This window comes from Herpailurus yagouaroundi, unplaced genomic scaffold (assembly GCF_014898765.1).
Source record: "Herpailurus yagouaroundi ecotype Mexico unplaced genomic scaffold, PumYag 141, whole genome shotgun sequence".
NCBI lineage: Eukaryota > Metazoa > Chordata > Mammalia > Carnivora > Felidae > Herpailurus > Herpailurus yagouaroundi.
In genome coordinates, this window is record NW_024412396.1 from 74228423 (window position 1) to 74255716 (window position 27294).

The 27294-nt window shown below is 44.1% G+C and overlaps 2 protein-coding genes and 1 long non-coding RNA gene across 3 annotated transcripts in view; 1 reads left to right on the plus strand and 2 right to left on the minus strand.

Moving 5' to 3' along the window:
• The window catches only part of CDC42BPB (CDC42 binding protein kinase beta), a 105943-nt gene extending 78655 nt beyond the window's left edge, over positions 1-27288 (minus strand). Inside the window, exon 1 of the mRNA XM_040478448.1 lies at positions 26881-27288. Coding sequence (XP_040334382.1) covers positions 26881-27055 — 175 coding nt within the window. The 5' untranslated portion in view covers positions 27056-27288. The remainder of the gene's footprint in view (positions 1-26880) is intronic.
• Positions 1677-13990, minus strand: LOC121032323 (uncharacterized). The gene is made up of 2 exons (XR_005791230.1): positions 11855-13990; positions 1677-1981 (listed from the first exon to the last, which is right to left on the minus strand). It is a non-coding gene; the product is annotated as an uncharacterized LOC121032323 (long non-coding RNA).
• TNFAIP2 (TNF alpha induced protein 2) overlaps positions 27054-27294 on the plus strand; it is a 58343-nt gene continuing 58102 nt past the window's right edge. The window contains exon 1 of the mRNA XM_040478449.1: positions 27054-27137. Within this exon, the coding sequence (XP_040334383.1) occupies positions 27054-27137 (84 nt within the window). The remainder of the gene's footprint in view (positions 27138-27294) is intronic.

Genomic DNA, 27294 nt, shown 5'->3' on the forward strand with positions numbered 1-27294 from the left:
GCACCATTCTGAAGAGTTTCACTGCTAAACAAAAAAAATGCACGGACTAGATGCCTGAAATCATTTTCACCAAACAAAAAACAAAAGACTACTCATCTTGGTAGAGGTAAAGGTGATCCGTTCTGAAACTGCTAACATCTCACTGATCAACTAACCCATCAGGCTCGTGGATGGGGGCGGGGATGGAGAGGAGTCTGTGTTACTGACATCACAGATGTTATCAACAAAAAGCTCGTTTTCACTGGTTTAGATGGTAACAGCAAACCATAATCCCGGGGTTATCAATTAAATGTCTCAAGCTTCAACCAGCAATCCACAGAATACAGCCATTTCCTTACAATGAATGTTAACGACACTCCATTTTCCAAGGCCGGTGCCGGGACCTCAGCGGTGTCTCCCGGGACTGCCCTCTCACCCGCACGGGGCTCCGACCACACGCACCCGCACCAGTGCTCTGTGGTCATTTTATTTTATTTTTGGTAGAAATTAATGATTTTACTCACTGGCTTTTCTTTTTTTTCTTGATCTTTATTGAATTCTGAGTAAAAAATTTTAATATTGCTAAAGAAAATAAAGTTAGGAACATACATACTGCTTTATCAAGTCAACACCTGAGATTATAAGTATATATGTGTGTGTGTATATACACACATACACATTATAATAAAGACTTCACAGTGTGCCAAAGAGAGGTATGTAAGGCCACCTACAATCACAGTGTGCAGTCTGTTAGCTCAGCAGTAAGTATCACAGCCGCTCTAAAGATGGTTTTGTAATCCCAAATCTTACTTTGTTAACTAGGCAGCCAGGAATCATCATAACTGACAAAGTTCACCTTCAGCATTCTATGGCTACAGACGGTGGTGCCCCACAGGTCATCCGGCCCTCACCAGGACGAGGAAGGGGCCGGGGGATGGACAACCAAGGACGGACTCCTCCCCCCTACCCAGCACAAGGCCAGAGCCATCCTGCGCAGACACTTACAACTGGGCTGTGACCAGCGGGGCAGGAAGCAGGGCAGGAGTAACGGCAAGGGCAAGGACGGGAACCCAGAAGGGGGCGTGTCTACACCACCTCTGTGTGGTGGAAGGGAAGGGAAGAAGAGGGGCTCCAAAGTTCCTGCCACCAGTCTGTCAGAGTAGGTCCTAACCTGCTCCTCCTGGTTCTCATCTCGTGCTCGAGCCTGGCTGGCACATTTCCTGAAGACACAGTCACAGGGCTCGAGACAAAGGACACTAACAACATGGTATACAGGAAGGACACTGCAGCTGAGAGTCAAGCAGTGGGGAGAGTAAAATCACAAAGTGGGAAGTCTGCAGAGCGTCCGTCAGCAAATCAACACATTCAAAATAAAGGTGACCGAATTTCAGTAATCAGTCATTTGAGGGAATTTTCAGCCACCAGACAATATCCACCAACCTTCCGTTACCATTCATTCAAACTTACGCCACGGTCCTATTTAAGTGAGATCCTGGCTGAGTAAATTTGTCTTTTACTCTTTCTTCCACCCCAAATATTTGATAAAATATTAAATCCACTCCATTGCTAACGGCAGCCACCCCTTGCTTAACGTTTTCATACGCGTCACGGATGTCATAAAACAATCTCTAAAACCTGCAGGATAGAGATCATTACCTGCTTTTGATAAAGTAAGCTAAGAAAACACAAAGCCCAAGTTCATATAAATGGCTGGTATTTTTATTCTCTTTTTGTCTTTATTTCTCACATATATGATTATTCATATTTCTCAGAACAAATTTTCCAATTTTAAAATGAGAGGAAAAGAGAACTCCCCTTATTTTTCTTAGTGTTCTTAACAGAATCCTCCAGGCGGAGTATATTATCAGATTTTCTGTGTGTGCCACTGCTGCAAATCAGAGAAGTCTGGCTTTCCTTCCGCACGGTAAGGTAACAGCTGCTCCTGCTTTCATGGTCAGTACATCTTCTGCGGCACGAACAGTCACTGGTAGCCAGTATCGTTCTGGTTAAAGGTGAAGCGTATCACGCAAATTCTTTAAAAGCTGGTAATCAGAGTAAACAATCCTTCCATACCCTTCTAACAGATTATTTATCATCCTTACATTCTCCCCATTTGTATTTGTTATCTCTTGAGCTCCCATACGTGCACACCCTGTGATCCAGCTATGTCTACCAAAAAGACACAAGAATGTTCAGAGCAGCTTAATTCAAACCGCCATAAGCGCTAACAACCCAATGCCCAGGAGAGCAGACAAATGTGCAGTATTGGTGCAATGGGCACACATACCAACAAAAAAAGAAGGAACTGCTGCACCCAACACTGATGAATGTCAAAGATACAGCGTGAAGCTAAAGAGAGCAGACACACAATCCTATGTGATTCCACTGTCTGAAACTCTGAAACAGACACAACTCCAAGACAATTCATGAGGAAAAAACAGTCTCTTTAACAAACTCTTTAATACTCGCATGCAAAAGAATAGATATGAGCCTCTACCTCACACCATACACAAAAAGTAACCCAGAAAGGATCAAAGACCTAAAAAGAGCTAAAACCATAAAACCCTTAGAAGAAAGCACGCAAATAAATCTCTGTGACCCTGGACTAGGCAAGTTTCTGAAACATGAAACCAAAACCCAAGCAAGAAAATTTCTAAACATAAATTGGACTTCAGCAAAACTAAAAATGTTTGTACTTCAAAGGACACCAATGAAAATGAAATGACAAACTATAGAATGGAGACAATATGTGCAAATTTTCAAGCATGCACAAATTTGTATGTCTGATAAGGAACTTATATCCAAAATATACCAAAACACTGTTACGACTCACCAATAAAAAGACAAATCAGCCAACTTAAAAATGGGCAAAGGATGTGAACAGACATTTCTCCAAAGAAGATACACAAATGTCTAATAAACACATGAAAAGATGCTCAACATGATTAGCCATCAGGGAAATACACATCAAAATCACAATGGGTTACTTCACACCCACTTGCATGGCTAGAATAAAAAAGAAAAAACAGTAACAAGTGTTGGCTGGATGTGGAAAAACAGAAACCCTCCTACACTGCTAAAAGGACTGTACAATGATGTGCTCACTTTGGAAAACAGTCTTGTAGTTGCACAAAATGCTAAACATGGAGTTTATCCCCAAACCCAGCAATTCCATTCCTACTTATCTACTCAACAGAAATGAAAATATGTCTACACAAAAACTTGCATACAAATATTCACAGCATTATTCACAGCAGCCAAAAATGAGATACCACCCAACTGCCTATCAACTGATGAACAGATAAACAAAATGTTGTCTATCCACACGATGAAGTACTATTAAGAAAATACCGATACATACTATGACATGGATAAAGCTTAAAAACATTTTGCTAAATGAAGAAGCCATCACAAAGGCCAAATATTTTATGACTGCATTTATATGAAATGTCCAGAATAGGCAAATCCATGGAGACATAAAGTAGGATGTCAGGGGCTGGGGGAGGGGAATGGTGGCTACTAATGGGTGTAGGGTTTCTTTCACGGGTGGTGAAAATGTTGTAGAATTAGATAGTGGTAATGGTTGTACAAATCTGTGATATCAGAATCACTTCTCTGCACACTTAAAACAATAATAAACTTTTTGAAAAACAGGCATAACTAACCTGTGATACTGGTCACAGCAGTGGCTACTACTAGAAGAAGGGGTTATGCCTGGGGGTGGGGGGTGGGGTCACCACAGAGCCTACTTGGGTACATGATTCATTTATTTAAGAGGTTTTAAGAACATTTAGTGGGGTGCTGGGTGGCTCAGTCAGTTAAGCTCTTGATTTCGGCTCAGGTCTTGATCTGAGGGTCATAAGATCGAGCCCTGCAATGGGCTCTGCACTGACAGTGTGGACTCTGCTTGGGATTCTTTCTCTCTGCCCCTCACCTGCTCACTCTCTCAAAATAAATAAAAATTTAAAAAATGGTATGAAGAATATTTAAAGAAGTTACTGAAACGAAGCAACAAACACAGTGGCTGGGAGCAGGCACCTGAGTTAGACTCGGCCACCCCACTGGCGTTACAAGACAGTTCATCTGAGCTCCAGTCTAGCCTCCAGGAAATGAGAGAGAACCCTGGACTGAGGGCCACTGGGAGAATGAAATGAGACTGTGGACGTGAACCATGAGCACAGTGCTCACTGCATCAATACACAGAGCCGTCAGAATCGTGTTGTGATCTTCGGCTCATCACAGGAAAACTCACTGCTCCCCTTCTCACCCCCATTCTCTTTCCCACAGAAACAAACAGGGACAGACAGACAGCCGTCTGCAGTGCCAGCAGCCTCAGGTGTTAGCCTGTGCTCAGGCAGACAGCACCTGGTCCCTCACCCCACACCTCTGGGGCTCTCCCAGGACACAGGCCTTCCCTCTTCGGGGCCTTGCCCGGAAACCACCACTACCGTGCTGCCTACCATTTGCTCCAGTCCTTCCCGCCCCTGTCGCCATCACTTGCTTTCACCAGCACTTAGCGGAAGGGACACTCCCTGCCTGGCCCTAAGGATACTGAGTAAGAACCCCTGACCTCCCAGCCCCACCCTCCTCCGACGTCATCTAAGCCCTTCCTTATAACTGCATGCTCATGACCTTTACATACGGAGCACTCTTTCATCTGAGTACTATATATGGAATTCTTGTTTTAAAGGACTGTATTTAAATTCACTGGACTGGAAAACACTAGAAAAACAAATTAATGCCAGAGATATGTTTTTTTAAAAATTCTAGCATACATCCTGAGACCAGAAGAGTCCTACGTAAGCTTGTAAACCTTCTGTATAAAAACCATTTTCTCCAATGTCCACAACAGCCACCCAGAGCTAAATATTCAACGATCCAAGTCCACGTGGCAATCACTGATCACTCTGAACTGAATGGTCAATATACCAGGAATACTATGGTGTAAAGGGAAAAAAAAAAAAAGGTTAAGAGTAATCCTTTTTACAGGTAATCTTCCCTTTACCTAAAATCCATTCTAGATTTTACTTTCTTTAGCCACTAGCTCTGTATTTTTATGAGGAATAGAAGTCTCTGGAAGGGAAAAGACTGTCTACAAAAATTACATGAATCTTCTAGAACCTGGTCCTCAGTTTCCAGTGGCCAGACATGAAAACAAGCAGGCAAGGAAGATTCAAAAGGGCAACGCATCCAGCAATTCCAGTAAGCAGTTCGCTGACTTTCCAGGCCACTGCTTCTGAACCAGGGGAAAGAACCCAGCAGGCTGCTCTCAAGAGTGATACCCTGGGGCGCCTGGGTGGCTCAGTTGGTTAAGCGCCCGACTCGGGTTCAGGTCATGATCTCATGGTTCATGAGTTCGAGCCCCGCATCAGGCTCTGTGCTGACAGCTCAGAGTCTGAAGCCTGCTACGGATTCCATGTCTCCCTCTGTCTCTGCCCCTCCTGTGCTCGCTAGCTCTCTCTGTCTCAAAAAGACAAAGAAAAAAACCATTAAAAACAAAGTGATACCCTGTTTCCTTCCAAAAAGGAGCCATGAAGAAAGGCCAGCTTCTCTGCCTAGCCTCACTCCCTATTCCAGGGCCAGCTACCACCTTCCACCAGCTGTCACCCACTGTAGTCTCAAAGCTCATGCTTCTGGGTGCTCCAGGCACATTGTTCCAAAGCCCTTGACCAAGGCAACAAGGCTAAGGTGGAAACAGTGCTTCATCAAAATGCTTCTAAACGTGTAGAAGAACCTGCTTGTGTGGGGGTTTTTTCCCCTAAAAAGAGGCTTATAAAAATTGTTTGAACAGTTTGAACAGTAATACTTTAGATGTGATAAAAATGGCTTCCCTTGTTTCAAATGCTAATTACTTGGGGGCGCCTGGGTGGCTCAGTCGGTTAAGCGTCCGACTTCAGCTCAGGTCATGATCTCAGTCTGCGGGTTCGAGCCCTGCGTCAGGCTCTGTGCTCACTGCTCAGAGCCTGGAGCCTGTTTCAGATTCTGTGTCTCCCTCTCTCTCTGACCCTCCCCCGTTCATGCTCTGTCTCTCTCTGTCTCAAAAATAAATAAACGTTAAAAAAAAAATGTAAATGCTAATTAAACATCAACAATTACATCTGTCAGGCTGGATGCCACATTACCTACATTACATGGTATGTCACATTATCCAACTGAACCCAAGCATTTCTAAGATACATTTTTAAAATAAGAAAACAAGGGGAGCCTGGGTGGCTCAGTCGGTTAAGTGCCTGACTTCGGCTCAGGTCATGATCTCCCGGTTCATGAGTTCGAGCCCCATGTCAGACTCTGTGCTACCAGCTCAGAGCCTGGAGCCTGCTTTGGATTCTGTGTCTCCCTCTCTCTCTGCCCCTCCCCCACTTCTGCTCTATCTCTGTCTCTCAAAAATAAATAAGCGTCAAAATAAAATAAAAAACAAACCCTCTGTGCTTGATACTTTTTCAGTAATATAAAAATGAGGGCATAAAAGAAATAAGACACATAGGACTATAATCGAGACACTTAGTAGAGAAGAAAGGGTAGATGTCCTCCTGAATCTTTTAACTCACTGTCCCCAGAATAAATAAATAGGAAGAAAGCTGCTTTTATCCAAGACTTTTTAAAGAATTACTCTGGTTCCATGTGGCCTTTGGTAAGCCTCTGGTAAGCCAGAGATGAAACACACTAAAAACAAGGCAAATGACAGAAGCTTTCTGTAAATCAGTAAAACTTTATTGGAAGGCTGGCAAAAGTTTAACACTTCAAAAAAGGATGCCTGGCTTTGTGCAGTCTGCATCTGCATGATAAAGGATTGGTCAAAACTGCATTCTCCTTAAACCAGTCCTTCAGTGAAAGTGAATTCTACTACAATATCTGATCACAACCACACTTTTCCAGAATCTCTGGTGCTTCTGAGCGAACTGAATACGTACCCACACCTGCACTCAGAGCCTGGCCTCAGCGCTCGCCTGGCCGCTGCTGCCCCCCCCCCCCCCCCCCCCCCCCCCCCCCACCGCCACCAGCACAGCCCTGCTCAGCCACACTACAGGTGTTTTTTGGACAGCCCACCCCACCAGGTCTCTGGGAGCTGGACTGCAGGGACCAGTAAGAGCACAGCATCACCCACAGACGCCCAGTACAGGGAGCTAACTTTTCACAAGTTCAGTTACAGAACCAGAGCGCCTGAGATGACGGTTCAGAGTCCTTGCTCTCACCACCCCCGACCACTGCATCCCCAGGGCCCACTCACCCACATCCTGCACGCAGGTCCGTGTTCACTACCCTGAACCCCCAGGCACTGGAGGTGCCCCCTCTCCCCAACCCGGAGGCACTCCAGCCAGACACATGCCACCCCTGGGGATGGGGAACCGCGTGCTCCTGGAGGTTCTCACACACCCAGACTCCATGAAAACCAAAGGCCCTGCCTTGCCACCCCAGGGCCACGCAGCATTCTCTCCAGCACAGGAAGTAGGGGGACACCCATCCCAAGAAGGGGAGACATCCAGCTAGAAAGGAGGACAGCACTTGAGAGCTCAGACCCCAGCACCCTATACTTCACCTTGTAGTCATAAACTCAGAACAAAACACGGGCAAGTGCTCACAAAAGGCAAAGAAAAACATATATAAGAAAAGGGGTTGTTAATTTCTCTAATATAAAGCGTTGTAAGAAACTAATAGGAAAAGGGCCTCTGGGTGGCTCAGTCGGTTAAGCATCCAACTCTTGGTTTCGGCTCAGGTCATGATCTCACAGTTCCTGAAATGGAGCCCTGAATCAGACTACGTGCTTAGGATTCTCTCTCTCCCTCGCTCTCTGCCCCTCCCCCCCCCCATCGTGCTCATGCAGGCACGCATGCTCTCTCTCAAAATAAATAAACCTAAAAAAAAAAAAAAGAAACTAATAGGAAAAAACTGAACAAGTCGATGTAAAGTATGGGGAAAAGGGAAGGATTTTAGCTAAACATGAATCAACCCTTTAAATACTTGGGGTTCATTAAGATGCCCTACGGGGGAAACACTGGGGGAGGGGAATCAGACCTGCAGGCTGGGGGAGGAGAGGCATCCTTGCAGCCACACTCAGGAGTCCACAAGAACGTCCACAAGGCTGAGAAGAGAGGCCATCGATGCCCACCCTGCCACCCCACCGCCCCACCCCAGCCCCTGCATCACCACTGGGAACATTAACCACCAACCTCGGTCATGGCTAACCCAACACCCGGCTCACACTCAGGATCATAGCCACGTCAGCCACTGATGAAAAACGTACTTCACAACAGTAAAAAACAAAAACAAAACAAAACAAAAAACACTTCAAATAAAATAAGAAATATCACATTTTTTACAACAATTTATAAACCCCAAATAGCTCTATTTCCCACAAAATATACTGGACCAACAGTATGATAATGATTTGTCAAAAGCTGTATTTGTCCAGTAAGGAAAACACTCGAACTAAGTTAAAATAGTGCAAGCAGGACAGGGCAAATTGGCCGGGTTCCTTCAACAAAGGAACTGAAAAGGGGGGTGGGGAGGGAGGTGGAGCCTCCAGGGCAAAAGATTTAGGATGAGCGCAGCCCAAACACCGCATGCAGACTTGGCTTGAGCTCCTGTAAAACAACTGAATACACCACCAAAAAGGAAATTTAAACCATGACTGAGGGGCACCCAGGTGGCTCAACACTTGATTTGGCCTCAGGTCATGATCTCACCGGTTCGTGAGTTAAGCCCCTTGATGGGCTCTGGGCTGACAGCACAGAGACCGCTTGGGACTCTCTCTCTCCCTCTCTGCCCTTCCTCCACTCGCATGTTCTCTCCCTCTCAAAACTAAATATTTTTTTTTTTAAGTAAAGTAAATAAATAAACCATGACTGAATATTGCACGACACTGAGAACTTTGCTGTTAGTTTTTCAATGTCATAATGTCATTATGGCTATGTTTTTAAAGAAAGTCTTTATCTTCTTAAAGTATATACAGGAGCATTTACAACTAAAACCACAAATGTCTTGCATTTGCCTCAAAATAATCCTTTTGGGGAACAGGGGGATAAAAATGAAGTAGACTGGCCAGGATTTGACAGGTGATTCAACTGGGGTTCATCATCCCAGTGTCTACTTCTTTATGCCTGAAATTTCCCATAATAAAAGAAGTTTAGGGGCGCCTGGGTGGCGCAGTCGGTTAAGCGTCCGACTTCAGCCAGGTCACGATCTCGCGGTCCGTGAGTCCGAGCCCCGCGTCGGGCTCTGGGCTGATGGCTCAGAGCCTAGAGCCTGTTTCCGATTCTGTGTCTCCCTCTCTCTCTGCCCCTCCCCCGTTCATGCTCTGTCTCTCTCTGTCCCAAAAATAAATAAACGTTGAAAAAAAAAAAATTTAAAAGAAGTTTAAATTCGGAGTAGGAAATACTGCCAACTGCTACCACTTTTATGAACACTGATCACAAAAATAAAGAAGATCAACACATGAGGGGCGCCTGGGTGGCTCAGCAGGTGAAGTGTCCGATGTCGGCTCAGGTCACGCTCTCACTGTTGTTGAGTTCGAGCCCCGCGTCGGGCTCTGTGCTGACAGCTCAGGGCCTGAAGCCTGCTTCAGGTTCTGTGTCTCCCTCTCTCTCTGCCTCTCCCCAACTGTTCATCCTCTCTCTCTCTCTCTCAATAATAAACAAACAAACAGGGGCGCCTGGGTGGCGCAGTCGGTTAAGCGTCCGACTTCAGCCAGGTCACGATCTCGCGGTCCGTGAGTTCGAGCCCCGCGTCAGGCTCTGGGCTGATGGCTCAGAGCCTGGAGCCTGCTTCCCATTCTGTGTCTCCCTCTCTCTCTCTGCCCCTCCCCCGTTCATGCTCTGTCTCTCTCTGTCCCAAAAATAAATAAAAAACGTTGAAAAAAAATAAATAAATAAATAAACAAACAAACAAATAAACAAATAAATAATCAACCAATCAACATATGAAAAATTCAAGCCACTCCAAAAAAGGAGTGACATTTTCATACAGGGGTCATCCAGTATTTCATGGTATCTAAACAGAGTACAGTCAAAGGCTTGACGTGGGGTATCAGGCTAGACATTTGTGAAAAATTAGTGTCCATTTACAAATACTCAAAGCAGAATGACCGAATCCAAACCACTACAAGCTCGTCACCAACGACACGGGAGTTTTCCTCACTGGAAGCATATCCGAACCTGAAAATTGCTACGTGCCCAGTTGATTTGTTAGGAGTTCGTTTGTTTTATTGCTGGAATTCCTTCTGGTCGTAAAACAGTTTTACGAGCTGGTAAAAATTTTGTACCAACTCTGCAAAGCTGACGTGACTAATGCTCTCAGTACTGAGCATAACAGATGCTCACCCTGAACCTGACCCACACTGCAGAGCAATACTTTGGACTCTTGCTTTCAAAAGGCCTATTGAGATCCTCCTATTGCTAAGTGTTGACCTACAGACTCCGCCCCAATGGCGCCACTAGAGGACACTTCGTGCAAAATGAAAAAGGTTTATTTCTCCACACCAACCTTTATTTTTTTTTTAAATTTTTTAATGTTTATTCATTTTTTAGAGACAGGAAGAGACAGGGTGCAAGTGGGGGAGGGTCAGGAGAGAGGGAGACACAGAATCCGAAGCAGGCTCCAGGCTCTGATCTGTCAGCACAGAGCCCGACGCGGGGCTCGAACTCACGGACTGCGAGATCATGACCTGAGCCGAAGTCGGACGCCTAACCAACTGAGCCACCCAGGGGCCCCCAACCTTTATTTTTAAAAACACTTACAGCTCATTACCGGAAAATATTCTTCTCAGATAATAAATGTAGTATTTTCAGCATCATTAAATCTGCAATACAATCAACAAGAATTGGGGTGGCAGGGGAAAAATAAACCGTAAGAGAACGGATGTGGGTGGTGCTATGGAGTGGATATTAACTGAGAATGGCGGAAGTGTTTTGAGGTTTTAGTCTTAGTATTCAATGAAGTTATATTACAAACCAGTCGCGATAAAAATGCTACTGGAGAAGAAAAAATATAAAATCTGATCAACCAAGGATCTAGCGGTACTCAAAAATATCACCATTCAATAGGGACTAATAATTCTGTATTATTTTTAGGGAAAAATCCACGACAAACGGATATCCAAGGACTACCTGTATTTAAAGGAAAAGTTCCAAGATGAACAAAGCACTGACTCCACAAGAAACAGATAAATCAGAGAAGACAGCTTTAAAACATTCTAATTAGTGGCCTCAAAAAGAGATGAAATCACAGCCACCCACCACAGAACACCTCATCACGGTAACAACACGGTGTCTTCTTCAAGAGGGAGACGCTGTGAACCTAGAATTCCATACTCAGGCAGACCACCAATAAAATGAGGAGACAGTAAGACATTTTTAGACATTCGATAATTTGGAAAGATCACCACCCCGATCCTTACGTGGCAGAAAAATGTTACATGCACATACTATACTGAGCATCTACGTATAACACACGTATCCTCTCCTCACCATGGAAAGTCTCTAGCAAATCACCAAAAAAAAAGAATCCGATAAAGAGTGATGGTGAACATAAACAATCGTAGAATATGACTCAGCAGCAGCAAAGGAAGTTAGATTCTCCTGCTCAAGGCACAGATAGGCACTTTCTCTCTGGGTCCAGTCACACAACTCGGTTTCACAGTGAATAAAAGTTACATAACCATAATTACAGGTGTACCTCGGAGATACTGCAGGTATCCAGACTAACACAATAAAGTGAATATTGCAATAAAGGAATCAAATGAACTTTTTGGTTTCCCAGTACATGTAAAAGTAACGTTTATACTGTACTGTAGTCTGTTAAATGTACAATAGCATCATGTCTCAAAAGTCAGTGTTTATACCTCAATTTAAAAATACTTTGTTGCTAAAAAAACGCTAACCGTCATCTGAGCTCTCAGTCAGTCAACTTTTTGCTGGTGGAGGGCCTGCCTCGATGGTACTGGCTGCTGACCTGGCAGGCGATGGGTGGAGGCTGGGGAGGCCGTGGGGACTTCTGAAAACAAGACAACAATGAAGTCTGCCACAGGGATGGACTCTCGGTCACGAACAACTTCTCTGTAGCCTGCGATGGTCTCTGATAGCATTTGGCCCACAGGAGAACTTCTTTGAAAATGGGAGCCCGGCCTCTCAAACCCTGCAGCCGCGTCATCAAGCTAAGTTTATGTGATCGGCTACGTCCTCTGTTGTCATGTCAACAATCTTCGTGGCATCTCCACCAGCAACAGATTCCATCTCAAGAGTCCACGTTCCACGTTCTTTGCTCACCCATCAGAAGCAACTCCTCATCCATTAAAGTTTTACCATGCAACTGCAGTAACTCAAATACAATAATCATGAAAAAGTTTGAAATACTGCAGGAATTAGCAAAATGTGACAGAGGCATGAAGTGAGCAAATTGCTGTAACAAAATGGTGCTGACGGACTAGTTTTGACACAGGGCTGCCACGAACCTTCAATTTGTAAAAAATGCAGTATCTGTGAAGCGTAATAAAGTGAAGTGCAATAAAATAAGGTATGCCTGTACTGTAAATGCCATTTATTAGCTTCCAATTCTTAGAACCAACTTAGACAAAACAAGGAAGGCTTCATTATAGTCACAGAACAGGACATAAATGCCATAAGCTTTGACAACATAAAACTGGTAATTCCCCTAATTAACTCTTTAGTGAAAATTCATTTAAAAATGAGGTCACAGACAAAAGAAAATGAAAGCAATTAAGTTATTTTATACACGAGTCCACTAACTACAGATTCCCCCCCTTACAGTTGGGAATATAAATTTAAAACTAATAAAACATGAGCACGACAGGTTCGGCTGTGCAGTTATGGGAAAAAAAAAACAACGCCATGGCTAAGTGTACTTTACTCCATCCTGGGAATGCATGAATGATTCACTAGCGTTATATAGATTAATATAAACAATAAAAACTAAGCCTATCTAAGACAAAACTCACAACCCTCTTGATATATGTAATTACCATATTTCAACATTAATTTCTCATGAAAATTTTAAAACTATGAATAGAAATATATTCTGATATTAAAAATCCTTTCAAATCAATATTCAATTTTAGTGGGAAGTCTAAAATATGCTCTAAAATTTAAAAGTAAATCTTAAAAACTTCTATAAATTAGGAGAAAGACTTTTACTTTCTATGGCATACCATTCTGCACTGTTTCAATTTATTAAATCATGAACACATGTTATTTTTATAATTTTAAAACGATTTCAAATAATAATAGCACTGGCCTAATATAAGTTTTGTGATTTATGTTCTGAGATTTTTAATACTTGGCACCAGGGGCAATCCTAAATCACAAAGAACTGTAACTTGGAACATCCATGACCACCCTCCACAAACTAGTAGAGTTCAAGGTTACCAAAAAGTAACTAAAAAAATGTTCGTAAAGGAATTTTTAAAGAAAAATTGACTTATGATAGATGCATTGGAGTCAAAGAAACTCTGGGGAATTTAAAAACCAAAGCAGTTTCCAGTAGAACTCTTCATTAATAGCCCCAAAACTGGCCAATCCAGATGGCCATCCAGAGTGAACGAATAAACTGTGATACATGAATAAAATACCGTACAGGGCGCAGAAAAAACTAACAGCATAGATGGATCTAAATTACTTTTACTTGCAGTTACTTTTTTATTGTTGGTGAAACCTGAAACTTGCCATTTTAACCATTTTTAAGGATGGCCAAGAAAAAAGAGAAGACTCAAATTGCTAAAATTGAAATGAAAGAGGAGGCATTACTACAGATCTTAGAGAAATAAAAGGATTAAGAAATGCTATGAACAGACTCTATGCCAACAAATTTAATCTAGATAAAATGGACAAATTCCTGAAAAAGATAAAAATTACCAAACTGACTCATGAAGAAAGAGAAAGTGTGAATAGATCTATACCAAGTACAGGGGTTGAACCAATAGTCAAAAAACTAACCACAAAGAAAAGCTCAGATAGATTTCCAGGTGAATTCTATCAAACATTTAAAGAATTAATACAAAATTTTCACACTCTCACCAAAAAAAACAAAAACAAAAACAAAAAAACAAAACTGAAGAGAGAATATTTCCTAACTCATTCTATAAGGCCAGTACTACCCTGATGGCAAAACCAAAGACATTCAAGGAAAGAAAAAAACTGCAAACCAGTATTTCTTTTGATTATTCACGTAAAGATCCTCAACAAACTACTAGTAAACCAAATCCAGCCAACACTGAAAAACAATCATGCACCATGACCAAGTGGAATTTATCCCAAGAACATAAGGTTGGTTCAACATACAAAAATCAGTTAATGTAATACACTATACATCAACAGAATGAGAAACAAAAGCCACCTTATTATCTCAATGGACCCAGAAAAAGTAATTGACAAAATCCAACACCCTTTTATGGAAAAAACACTCAACGAACTAGAATAGAAGGAAACTTCCTCCACCTGATAAAGGGCATTGATGAAAACTCACAGTTTGGGGCCCCTGGGTGGCTCAAGCAAGTAAGCATCTGACTCTTGATTTCGGCTCAGGTCATGATCTCGTGGTTTGGGAGATTGAGCCTCATGTCGGGCTCTGCACTGATAGCACAGAGCCTGCTTGGGATTGTCTCTCTCCCTCTGTCTCTCTCTGCCCCTCCCCCATGCGCGTGTGTGTGTGTGTGTGTGTGTGTGTGTGTGTGTGCGTGCGCGCGCGCTCTTTCTCTCTCAAAATAAATAAACCTAAAAGAAAAAAAAAACACCTCACAGCTAAAACCAAACTTAATGGAGGAAGACTCAGACGTTTTGTCAAGAATTTCCACTCTTACCACTTCTATTCTACATTGTGCTGGAGGTTCTAGCCAGGGCAATTAGGCAACAGAAAGAAGTAACATCCAGCCTGGAAAGGAAGAAGCAAAACTATCTCTATTCACAAGTGACATGAGTTTATGTATAAAAATCCTAAGGAATCCACTAAAAACTATTAGAATAAATGAGTTCAGCAATTTTGCAGGATACGGGCTCAATATAAAAAGTTCAATTGTATCTGTATACGTTTACAATGAACAATCTGAAAATGAGATTAAGAAAACAATTCCATCTACGATAGCATTAAAAAAAAACTTAGGAATAATTTAACAAAATAAGTGCAAACTTTATATTTTGTTTTGTGAATACAATTAATGCAACCAAATAAACACTTAAAATGTTAAAATGGAAAATTTTATCTTATGTATTTTACCAATATGAAAAGGTTAAACTCTGAAAACTACAAAAATTTTTTTAAGTTTATTTACTTAAGTAGTCTCTACTTGAACTCACGACCCTGAGATCAAGACCTGCATGCTCTTCTGACTGAGCCAGCCAGATGCCCCATGAAAACTACAAAATATTTTTGAAAAAAATTTTAAAAGACCTAGATAAATGGAAAAACATTATGTTCATAGATAGAAGACTTATATTGTTAAAACAGCAATACTCCCCAAATTAATCTACAGATTTGACGCAATCCCTGTCAGAATCCCAGATGGCTTCTTTATAGAAATTGACAAGTTGATGCTAAAATTCAAATGGAAATTCAAGGAACCCAAAAGAGTCAAAACAATCTTGAAAAAGAACAAAGTTGGAGGCATCATACTTCCTGAATTCAAAACTTACTACAAAGCAACAGTAATCAAGACACAGTTGGTACTGGCATAAGGATAGGCATAAATATCAACAGGACACAACTGAGAGCCCAGAATTAAACCAATACATTTATCAAATGATTGTGACAAGGAGACAAGACTATTCCATGGGGGGAAAGAACAGACTCTTCAACAAATGGTGCTGAGAAAACAGGACACCAACATGCGAGAGAAAGAATGTGGTCCCCTATCTCATACCATATACAAAAATTGACTCAAAATGGATCAAAGACCTAAAGGTAAGATCTGAAGCTACAAATCTCTTAGAAGAAAACACAGGTATAAATCTTTGTGACCTTGGATTTGGCAATGGATTCTTGGTTATGACACCAAAAGCAACAAAAGGGAAGTTAAACTAAACTTCATCAAAATTAAAAACTTTTGTGCCATGGGGCGCCTGGGTGGCTCAGTCCTGGTTGGGTGTCCGACTTCAGTTTGGGTCATGATCTCACGGCTGGCAGGTTCAAGCCCCGTGATGGGCTGTGTGCTGACAGCTCGGAGCCTGGAGCCTGCTTCGGATTCTGTGTCTCCCTCTCTCTCTGCTCCTCCCCCACTCATGCTTTGTCTCTCTCTCTCTCTCTCTCTCTCTCTCTCTCTCTCTCTCTCTGTCTCTCAAAAATAAATAAACATTTTTAAAAAATTAAAAAAAAAAAAACTTCTGTGCCTCAAAGGAAACTATCAAGAATGTGAAATGACAACCCACAGTATAAAGGAAACTATTTGCAAATTATACATTTGATAAAGGCTGAATATCCAGAATATATAAAGAACTCTTACAACTCAACAAAGACAACACAATTTAAAAATGGACAAAAGAACAGATATTTCTCCAAAGAAGACATAGCAATGGCCAATAAACACAAGAAAGGATGCTCAACACCATTGGCCTTTAGGAAAAAAGTAAATCAAAACTAAAATGAGAGGGCGCCTGGGTGGCTCAGTCATTAAGCCTGTGACTTCAGCTCAGGTCACAATCTCACAGCTGGTGAGCTCGAGCCCCGCATCGGGTAAAAATCACAAGCCCCAGATGAACCCCACTTCTCTCTCTCGCTCTGCTCCTTGCTCACTTGCACTAAAATGAGAGACCACTTCATGCCAACTAGGACGACTAGAATTTAAGAGACAAACAATACCAATTGTTGGTAAGGATATGGAGAAACTGGAACCTTTACGCGCTTCTATGGAAAACAATCCGGCAGTTCCTCAAAATGTTAAGCACGGAGTTACCGAATGATCCAGCAATTCTACTCCCAGGCATACACCCAAGGGAAATGAAAAACGTATGTCCACATAAAAGTTGGTGCATTAATGTTCACAGCAGCATTCTTCACAACGGCCAAAAGGTGGAAACAACCCACACATCCACCAACAGCTGAGTGAATAAACAAGTGGACTATCCGTGTCACAGAATGTTATCTGGAACAGAAAGGAACAAAACACAGAGACACCCCGAAATACACGATGCTAAGCAAAAGGAATCAGTCACAAAAGACCACATATTGGGGCGCCTGGGTGGCTCAGTCGGTTAAGCCTCTGACTCTTGATTTTGGCTCATGTCATGATCTGATAGTGCATGAGACTGAGACACATCTCTGAAAGCACAGAGCCTGCTTGGGATTCTCTCTCTCCCTCTCTCTGTCCCTCCCCTGCTCGTGTTCTCTCTCTCTCTCAAAATAAGTAAGTAAAAAAAAATTTTAAGACCACATACTGTAAGACTCCATTTATATGAAATGTCCAGGGGGCGCTTGGATGGCTCAGTCGGTTGGGCATCCGACTTCGGCTCAGGTCATGATCTCACGGTTCATGGGTTTGAGCCCCATGTCGGGCTCTGTGCTGACAGCTCGGGGCCTGGAGTTGCTTCGGATTCTGTATCTCCCTCTCTCTCTGCTCCTCCCCTGCTCTCACTCTGTCTCTCTCTCACTCTCTCAAAAATAAATAATGATTAAAAAAAATTTTTATATGAAATGTCCATAACAGGTAAATATATAATGAGATGAGCTCAGTGGAAAGGAGGGAGGTGGGGTGACAGCTAAAGGGTACAGGGCTTCTTTCAGAGGTGATGAAAATGTTCGCAATTACAGAGTAGAGATGATTGCACAACTCTATTAATATAGTCTACTGGACTGTACCATTTAAACAGGTAAAATGTATGTGAATTATATATATCTCAATAAAGCTGTTACCAAAAAAAGAAAGAAAAAGTAAATAAATCATCTGGTAATTGTAAAAGGCAGAGAAATGTTTCTTTCCAACTAAAGTAAGCTTAATCAGCTATGTAATTTAAACTTCTCTCATATTGCTGATAGACAGCAGCTTTTGTTTCAGTAACCATCTTAACATTATTTCACAAGGATTATCAAAACTTCAAAAATGCAAACCTTGCTTTTTATTTTTAAAAAAAATTTTTTTTCAACGTTTTATTTATTTTTGGGACAGAGAGAGACAGAGCATGAACGGGGGAGGGGCAGAGAGAGAAGGAGACACAGAATCGGAAACAGGCTCCAGGCTCTGAGCCATCAGCCCAGAGCCCGACGCGGGGCTCGAACCCATGGACCGCGAGATCGTGACCTGGCTGAAGTCGGACGCTTAACCGCTGCGCCACCCAGGCGCCCCAAACCTTGCTTTTTAAAAAAATAAATATTTCTAGAAGAAAACATATCCAGGCTTATCAACTGTGGTTACATAAAACCATAATAGGGGCGCCTGGGTGGCGCAGTCGGTTAAGCGTCCGACTTCAGCCAGGTCACAATCTCGCGGTCCGTGAGTTCGAGCCCCGCGTCGGGCTCTGGGCTGATGGCTCAGAGCCTGGAGCCTGTTTCCAATTCTGTGTCTCCCTCTCTCTCTGCCCCTCCCCCGTTCACGCTCTGTCTCTCTCTGTCCCCAAAAAATAAATAAACGTTAAAAAAAATAAAAAAACCATAATAATGCTGATGTTTTCAGAAACATTTCTTGTCCTGATACAGTCTAATATAAAAATGCCATCCCTGACACTTGAATTAACTGCTGAAACTGGGAATAGAGCACTCCCAGTAATGTCCCAATTTGCTGCTAATTAGACAATATATCCCACATACCCGAAAGCAGTGTTTCATCGACATTTTCCCAGATTAACTTTAAAGGTACATCAGAGGGGCACCTGGGTGGCTCAGTCAGTTAAGCATCCAACTCTTGGTTTTGGCTCAGGTCATGATCTCATGGTTGGTAGGTTCAAGTCCGGTATTAGGATTCTCTCTCTCTCTCCCTGTCTCTCTGCCCCTCCCCTGCTCCCTCACTCTCTCTCAAAATAAATAAATAAACATTAAAAAAAATAAAGGCACATCAAAAAGGTGGTTTAATACACTTACAGACTTTTCAACAATCTGATCTCAAATACTTAGAGTTAAAAAATGGAGCAAATCCATTTGTGACAGAGCTGCAAAATTATTTTTAAAGGATTGCTGTATACCCATTAATTATGAAATCAACATCTTTCTCAACAGTGAAGAACAGAAATACTATTTTCAGGGGTGCCTGGCTGGCTCAGTCGGTAGAACATGCAACTCCTGATCCTGGGGTCATGAGTTCAAGCCCCACCTTGAGCATGGAGCCTACTTTAAAAAAAAAAAAAAAAAAAAAAAAAAAAAAAAAATAAATAAATAATACTATTTCCAGTTAAAAATATATTTTTATAATATACTTAATATTAAGTTGAAAAATAAATTCAACTCCCTGATTTTACTTTTTTTAAACAAAAAGAGAGAAATCCAATGATTTCAGTTTAATTCTTTCACAGGAAAAGGGTAAAGTACAACAGCCTTAAAATGGAATTAGGGTGTCACGGTAAAGGAGGTCTATTTACCTTTGGATTTCATTTCTGTTATTTATGTTTTTAGAAAATTATGAGTGGCAAGAACATTTCTCCTTCTGCTCTTGATTTTAAATTGGTGATATCTTCCTACAGACCAAGAACTTGGAGTTAAACAGAATCACCTCTGTGTCACTTAAAGAAAGGTCAAAGATAGGGGCGCCTGGGTGGCGCAGTCGGTCAAGCGTCCGACTTCAGCCAGGTCACGATCTCGCGGTCCGTGAGTTCGAGCCCCGCGTCGGGCTCTGGGCTGATGGCTCAGAGCCTGAAGCCTGTTTCCGATTCTGTGTCTCCCTCTCTCTCTGCCCCTCCCCCGTTCATGCTCTGTCTCTCTCTGGCCCAAAAATAAATAAAAAACGTTGAAAAAAAAATAAAAAATAAAAAATAAAAAAGTGCATCGCTTTCACGAAACAAAAACAGGATGTTATAAAAAGGAATGCTGAGAGCAAAAGTGAAAAATATCACAGCAGAAATAAAAGAGCAATGTAAGGACTAGAAGACACAGTTGAGGACCTCTTCCCAAAAAATCAGAACAAACAGATAAATGAATGGGAAAACGCAGGAAAAGGAAATTAGCAGCACACTCTAGAAGGTCCAACACCTGAATAATAGGAGATCACAAAGGCTACAATGGAGAAATCAGAGAAGAAACCATCAAGAGACAGTATGGAAAGCTTCCAGAGCCATAGGACCCAGTGTCCCCACCCGAAAGACCCACCAAGGAGCGCTAAGGTTAGTGAAAAGAAGACCGAGAGTTTCCAGACAAGTCACACAAAGTCTGGGGGATCACAATGGGGTCGGGCTGCTCATTACTAACAGCAGAAGGTGGACAGTAATGGAGAAACGCTTTCACATTCCTGGGGAAAAATTACTTCTACCCTAGAATTCAATAGCCAGGCAGACTGTCATTCACGTGTAAGGAAGAAGCCTTTTCAGGCAGACCTTTTCAGGTCTCAAAAAATGATCTCTTGATGAACCTTTTCTCAGGGAAGCCCTTCTTCTAGCTCTACCAAAAGGAAAAGGGTATGAAATCCAGAAAGGGGAATTCAACAGAAAGACACCAAAAAAGTCCCCATAAGGAATGAAGAGAAGTCCTAGGAATACTGCTAAGCAGTGGGCTCAGAGCGCAATGGGCCTAGACAAGAGGAAAACAAAAGGCTTTGAGGGGTGGAAGGTGACAGGCGGGGCGAGGCGGGGGACGAGGGGCTCCAGTTACAAAGCTGGGCCTGTACTGAGCACTGTACACGGGCATCTAAGCTAAAGGGAGAAAACATACTGCATTCCAATCAACACAGAAATAATTCCGTCTCGGTCAAGACAGGGCACTAACTGCACCCCATGTGGCTCAGTTGTTAAGGTATTTATTTGCCTAATGATAACATAAACACTACCAACTTAAACAGAAATTCTTATATAACCATATTTGGAAAAAGGAAGAGAGGGGACAGGCAGGGAGGGAAGGAATATAAAAGTTCTACAGCCTTCTTTCCCTCAACAGAAGTCAACGGAGAAGTCAGAAAGTGAGCAGTACAAGCACGCTTTACAGAGGCATGGAATCTGAGGCAAGAATTGCTAAATAACCAGTATCCAAGATGCTTGCTCTCTCCCACAGGAACAGGGCACCTACTGCCTAGGATGAAGATGCTGGGCTGAGGGCAGAAGGCCCTGGTCCCTGAAGACTTCCTGGCACGGGCTGCTGCCTTACCCTGCACTGCCCACAGGCCAATTCCACACGAGATACAAGTCACCCTGATTTGGGTTCAGTTGCCGTTATTTGGTTGTCACTGGCCGCTGAATGTGATCTGAGACAGGGGATTATTAAACAGAAACGGAGGGGCTGGAAGTGGCTGCTTGTGAAAGTCCGAACCCAGAGTTACTAAGTAAATGCATTACTTTAATAAAGGTAACGTTATATTTGGAGAAAATCACTCCACACTATGGTCGGAAGTGCCGTCAATCTCAACTTCTACAACTAAGGTTAGATGGGTCTTTCTTGGTCAATTTTACCTGATTTATTAAACGTAACAGAGTATGAAGTATTAAAACGAGGGAATGATGGAATGAACAGCCGGGTTTTTTGTTCTGTTTTGTTGTTTTAATGTTTGTTTATTTTTGAGGGAGACAGAGTGTGATGGGGGAGGGGCAGGGAGAGGGAGACACAGAATACGAAGCAGGTTCCAGGTTCTGAGCTGTCAGCACAGAGCCCCACACAGGGCTTGAACTCATGGACCCCGAGATCATGACCTGAGCGGAAGTCGGACGCTTAACCCACTGAACCACCCAGGGCATCCCAACAGCAGGATTTTAGGATGCCTGGTGGAGGGAGTTAAATCCTACAGCAAGAAAGGAATTCATTTGGTTCTGTGGACTTGAGAGCTTCAGCGAGGCAGGTGCTGATGGGAACGAGGGGAAAGCTACAATAAAATAGGGGTTTCAAAGCAGGTGTCTGAGAGGCAGTCCCAGGCTAATGGTGGTCCCGTGGAGAAGAGAACCCCCACCAGAAGCTGGCTCTGAAATGATCAGGGAAAATGTCAGGAGCCTCGGTTACCCAAGGGCAGCAGGGACAGGGGTGGAGGGCAGATCAGGTGATCACTCAAATCCCTAACAGTGTTTGAACCCAGGACTCTGACTGCGGAGGCTGGAGAAATCACTGCGTCCCAGTGACATTAGGAGTAACCTTACAGCAAGTTCGTCTGCCTCCAAAGCAGCTCCAATACAAAGACAGGATTGGACTGAAACATGATTCGATTCCAATTTCTCGCCAAGTTTCTAATTCTTTCCGAAAGATAACAAAATCCAAAGTCTCTTATGATACAACTGATCCTTTTTGCAAAATTTTAATCTGAGAACAATTTTGTTGCCAGTTACCTACCAGTGAAACTGACCAAAAACCTAATATACAACACAGATTGTTCAAATCATGCTGTAAAGTACGACCTTTATTTCATAGTTAGTATCCATCTGTCCTCAAAAAAAATAGTTGTCTCTGGCAGATTTTTAAGTCCGTATATATATATAATTCAGATGGTCAAAACACTTCCGATTTTAAATCTAAGGAAAGTGTTATTTTCCTCTCATCCATCTCTCACTAAGAGATAAGAGAGTATTTGTGTGAGCTTTTCACACAAATTAAAGGTAACCTTACCATACTGTCATTCTGGACCATTCTAAGAAGCTAAGAATCAAACCTAAACTCGGGACAGGGACTAAAAAGGTGTTATGTTACGGGGATTTGTTAGATGATGTGATTAGAGTTTTCATGGGTTTTTAAAAAACTCTTTCAAAATTTCTTTAATTTTACTTTTTCTCCTTTTTGATTAAAAAAAAAAAAAAGGTAAAAATCTCTATCTGGTTTCTTCCAGCAAGATCCTTTTACCTTATTAGTCTCAAAAAATACTTTTTGTCTCTTTACCAAGAAAAGCACTCAATGGTTTCACCGTACTTAATATAGTTTGGAATTAACAGCCCTGTTTGCTCATGTGTTTATCCAGCATCACAGACGTCAGCACACACGGCAGACTTCTGAGGGCAGCAGGCTCTGCGACAGGAAGGGGGCAGAGGCAGGAGGAGCCACCCCAGCAAGCCCGTCCTAGTGGGATTATTTTGCCTCAGGTGCACTTGAGTTGTCTGCTTGCCCAGCAATCGGCTGCACATCATCAACTTTCTCAAGGGGCTCACGCAGTGGTATCCTGTTTGAGAGCAATTCACTCCAATTCCAGTGTTTTTATTTAAGGCCTAGATGTACAACAGACACTGCTGTTTACCGCAAAACCCAATTCGTGGATGAGGTTTCAGGAGAAAAAAGGGAAGGCTGGCTTGTTAACGTTTAATGGTTTCAACCGCCTCATCACATGCCGTGTAGTCAAACACCGTTGCGTTTCAAATAGCTACTTACAAGTCACATTAATTTTTATTATGCAAACCCAACATTTGGTTTGACTCCCTCGAATTCAGATCTTATTCACGAGACCTACTTCTCAAGGCGTTCCCACGCGATGCACATTCTACCTGAAGAAACCAGTGAGACTAAAATGTACCCTGAGATGTTTAGCACCACCAGTTAAGCCTACTGGTATAAAATTTGAGGAGAGCCATCCCACTCACAGCTGGGGCTGGGGACCCCATGCCAACAGCTACAGGAATTCACATGGACGACAGAGAGCTCTCGGAAGGTACTGCTGCATTCGTAACGAGAAAAGCCACAAATGAGGAAATTAAAGAGGGCTAGCAAAGATTAATTCTATTCCTTTAGAGGAAGTACAGTGGCAGGGTAAAGGAAGGTGGCCTGGACCACAAATCGGGAAACCCACACTGAGGTGTGCACCCACAGGGCGTGCCTGCACCAGACGTGGGCTCTAGGCTTCCCACCTGGTCTGCAGGCCACACGAGAGCCAGAGCACAGGCCCCTGTGGTCCAGCCAATGCCAACAGGTGGGGACTTCAAACATCATCTTCATCTAGCTGCAACACGAGCCATTATACTTAAGCCATGAAAAAAAAAAAATTAACACGTGAAAATATTTTTATATAACAAAGATAAAAGTTAACAGATAACAACTTCACCTCCTTTACTCGTATTTGTGCTGTTTACTTGTAGAAATTTCGAAGTGCTTCATAGTGTTCTATTTTAAATGGTGTCCAATTTGCATTAAAATATAGTTTAAAGATGGGGCGCCTGGGTGGCGCAGTCGGTTAAGCATCCGACTTCAGCCAGGTCACGATCTCGCGGTCCGTGAGTTCGAGCCCCGCGTCGGGCTCTGCGCTGATGGCTCAGAGCCTGGAGCCTGTTTCCGATTCTGTGTCTCCCTCTCTCTCTGCCCCTCCCCTGTTCATGCTCTGTCTCTCTCTGTCGCAAAAATAAATAAACGTTGAAAAAAAATTTTTTAAATAAAAAAATATATATATAGTTTAAAGAAATACACAGGCAAAGCAAGGTATTTCCAAGTTTAAATTAAGGTCCAGGATTTCAGAGAGGAAAACTAATCAAACTATAAACATAATCAAGGGAAAATTAAAGACCTGCAGTGAAGGCCAAGAGGACTCTGGTCCCGCGCAACCACTGTGGCAATAAGAAAATAAGAGCCAGGAAGTCTGCTTTTAAAACTTAAGAACTTGAGGCGTCCCTGGGTGGCTCAGCCGGTTAGGCGTCTGACTTCCACTGGGGTCGTAATCTCCTGGTTTGTGGGTTCCAGCCCCGCACTGGGCTCTGTGCTGACAGCTCAGAGCCAGGCGCCTGCTTCGGATTCGGTGTCTCCTCTCTCTCTCTCTCTCTGCCCCTCGTCCACTCACACTCTCTCTCTCTCTCTCTCTCTGTCCCTCAAAAATGAAATAAATGTTTAAAAAAATTTAAAAAAAAAACCTTAAAAACTTGAATACCTGTACTTTCCAAATTTCCCCAAAGATTCCTCCCTAAGTGTCAAAACCTGGGCTGAATAAGCTGTTTCTTCATTAAGTTTCAAGATTTCTACCTAATTGTCATTAGACACACCTACCTAGCAAGATTTGGGAGGTGGGCAGAGGCTGGCCCTCTGCAGGACAGGACTCCACACACTGGAAGTTTCAAACATCATGCAGGGGGTGACTCCAACGACTCAACAACCCCCAGGCGGATGGATAGCTTCTATCTGTTTCCAGAGGAGAAGTAATTCCTCTTGGGAGTCAGGGCGCCTAATAAGGCTCCACAGTTCCACCTGACGGACCATTTTTCACCTTCCAAAGGCAGTTACTAGGCGTCCTAAGTACACTAAAGTATGACTGCACATAATCTTAACCGGTAACGCACCTCTGTAGAGTTACAATGGTGTATGATGTTAACGTGCATGAAATTCAATACTTCTATTCTAGAAGTAGTGTTTAGTAGTATTAGTAACTCGTTAAAATGCCACCTTAAACTTAAGACCATTTTTCTTCCCTGTAATTTAAGCTTTACACTTCTGTGCAAGCTGAGTTGTTAGGACGACGTAGCTTATTGGCAATCATAATTTCCAAGGAGCCAGAATCCAATGTTGAAAATATTTCTAAATTCTAGCACACAGCTTCTGTCCAGATTTGGAAAGGTCAAATCTCAGAAGACCTCCCCGCATGCTGAGAAGAGCCTGCTCGTGCGAAGCCCACCAGCCCTCGGAGGGGCTGGTACCGTCGGGTGGTGTGCAGACTACGCAAGAACCCCGGATGTACAGGCTTCACTGTAGGGCAAAACACAGAAGCCGTCTAGAGAATATCTCAGCTCGAGTACTGTGAGTCAACAAAAGCCCGCATTCCAGTCGCCATTCTGGCAGAGTAGGAGGCCTCACCCGAGAACACACTCGTTTCTTCGCGTAACCATCAGCTTCGTCGGGCCCAAAGATCAGAAATCACCGGCTCAAGCTGCACAGCCCCAACCCAATGACGCAAGTGACCCAAGGGGCGGGTCTGCACGCTCTGCCCTGAACGTGAGCACTGCGCACCTTCCTACCAGGTCGTTGCAGGGGAGTCTGAGGGTCTTGACGGGATGTCCACGTCAGAGAGGAAGTGAAAGGGTTTTACTTGGCGCTTGTGGCTATCTTCGGGATCCTTATGATGGTCAAACGGCCTAATCGAACGTTTATCCTACTAAAGCTAAGTACGTTATTCGATCAACGATCACAGTCCTACAGATCTTTGAATAAACTACAGAAAGCACGCAGAGATCTGAGGAAGAAAGTTTTTAAACGTCTTCCGTATACTGACAGTTGCAGCTACGCCCAACATATTACAAGAATCTAGCACAATTAACGTGAAAAAAAAAAAATCCATTTGCTCTCGCAAAATAAGGCTTTCAACCTGAAAACTCCCTTGGAGGTGCCACAGTAAAGGGTGTTCAGGCCCTGGACGTCAAGGGGGGTGTAGGCTGGCTGTCACCCTTAGAATCGGTCTCCCCGGAAATGCACATGCGAGCAGGGGGGCCCACCCACCGGGCGGTGTAGGAGGCAGACGCAAAAATCACGCGCGGCTGCCCCCGCAAGCCAGCAGGGCGTGCGGGGGCGGAGGCGGGGAGGGGGGGGGGCCTCCACGCCGACTCCGGACCCCAGAGCGAGGGGCGGGGGCGGATTTCCCGGGGAGTGCTGCAGGAAATGATATCCAGACTCGGAGGGTGGATCTAGGAAGCGGCCCGGGCGATGGCCGGCGGCGGGGAGCGAGTGGGGGTGGGAACGGAGGATGTGGCTCCCAGGGGCAGGATGAGGGGGCGGGACGGCCGAACGCGGGTGCGCCAGGGCCGAGGAGGAGGGCGGGGAGGGGATCGCCAGCCGCTGAGGGGCGAGGGCGCGAGGAGCGGCCCTAGAGGAAGGGGGCGGCGGGGCTGGGGGCTTGGAGAGGCCGGAGCGGAAGCCCGAGGGCGGGGAGGAGGAGCGGGCCGGAGCCCCGCGCGCACTTACCCCACTCGAGGAACTCGGCCACATACTTGTCGCGCCGCAGGGCCGAGTGGCTGCACTCGGTGTACAGACAGACGAGCACGTCGAGCAGCGTCTCCACACTCAGGGCGCTCTCGTTGCGCCAGGGCCCGTCCAGGAGCAGCTGCTCCAGCTTCTTGAGCCGCACCTTGGCCGACATGGTGCCGCGCGGCCCGCTCCCAACGCGCCGGACTCTCGCTGCCCGCTCGGCCAGTCCGTCAGGGCGAGCCCTCGGGGGCCCGGTAGCCGCGAGTCCCGGCAGCAGCGGCGCCTCGTTGCCGCCCCGTCCGCGTCGTCGCGCCCCGGCCTAGGCCGACATCTTGGGCTCGGTCCCGGCGGCGCAGCGTCTGGGGCGCCGGGCCCCGCGGGTCCATGGGCCGGTCTCCTCCCCTCGGCGCC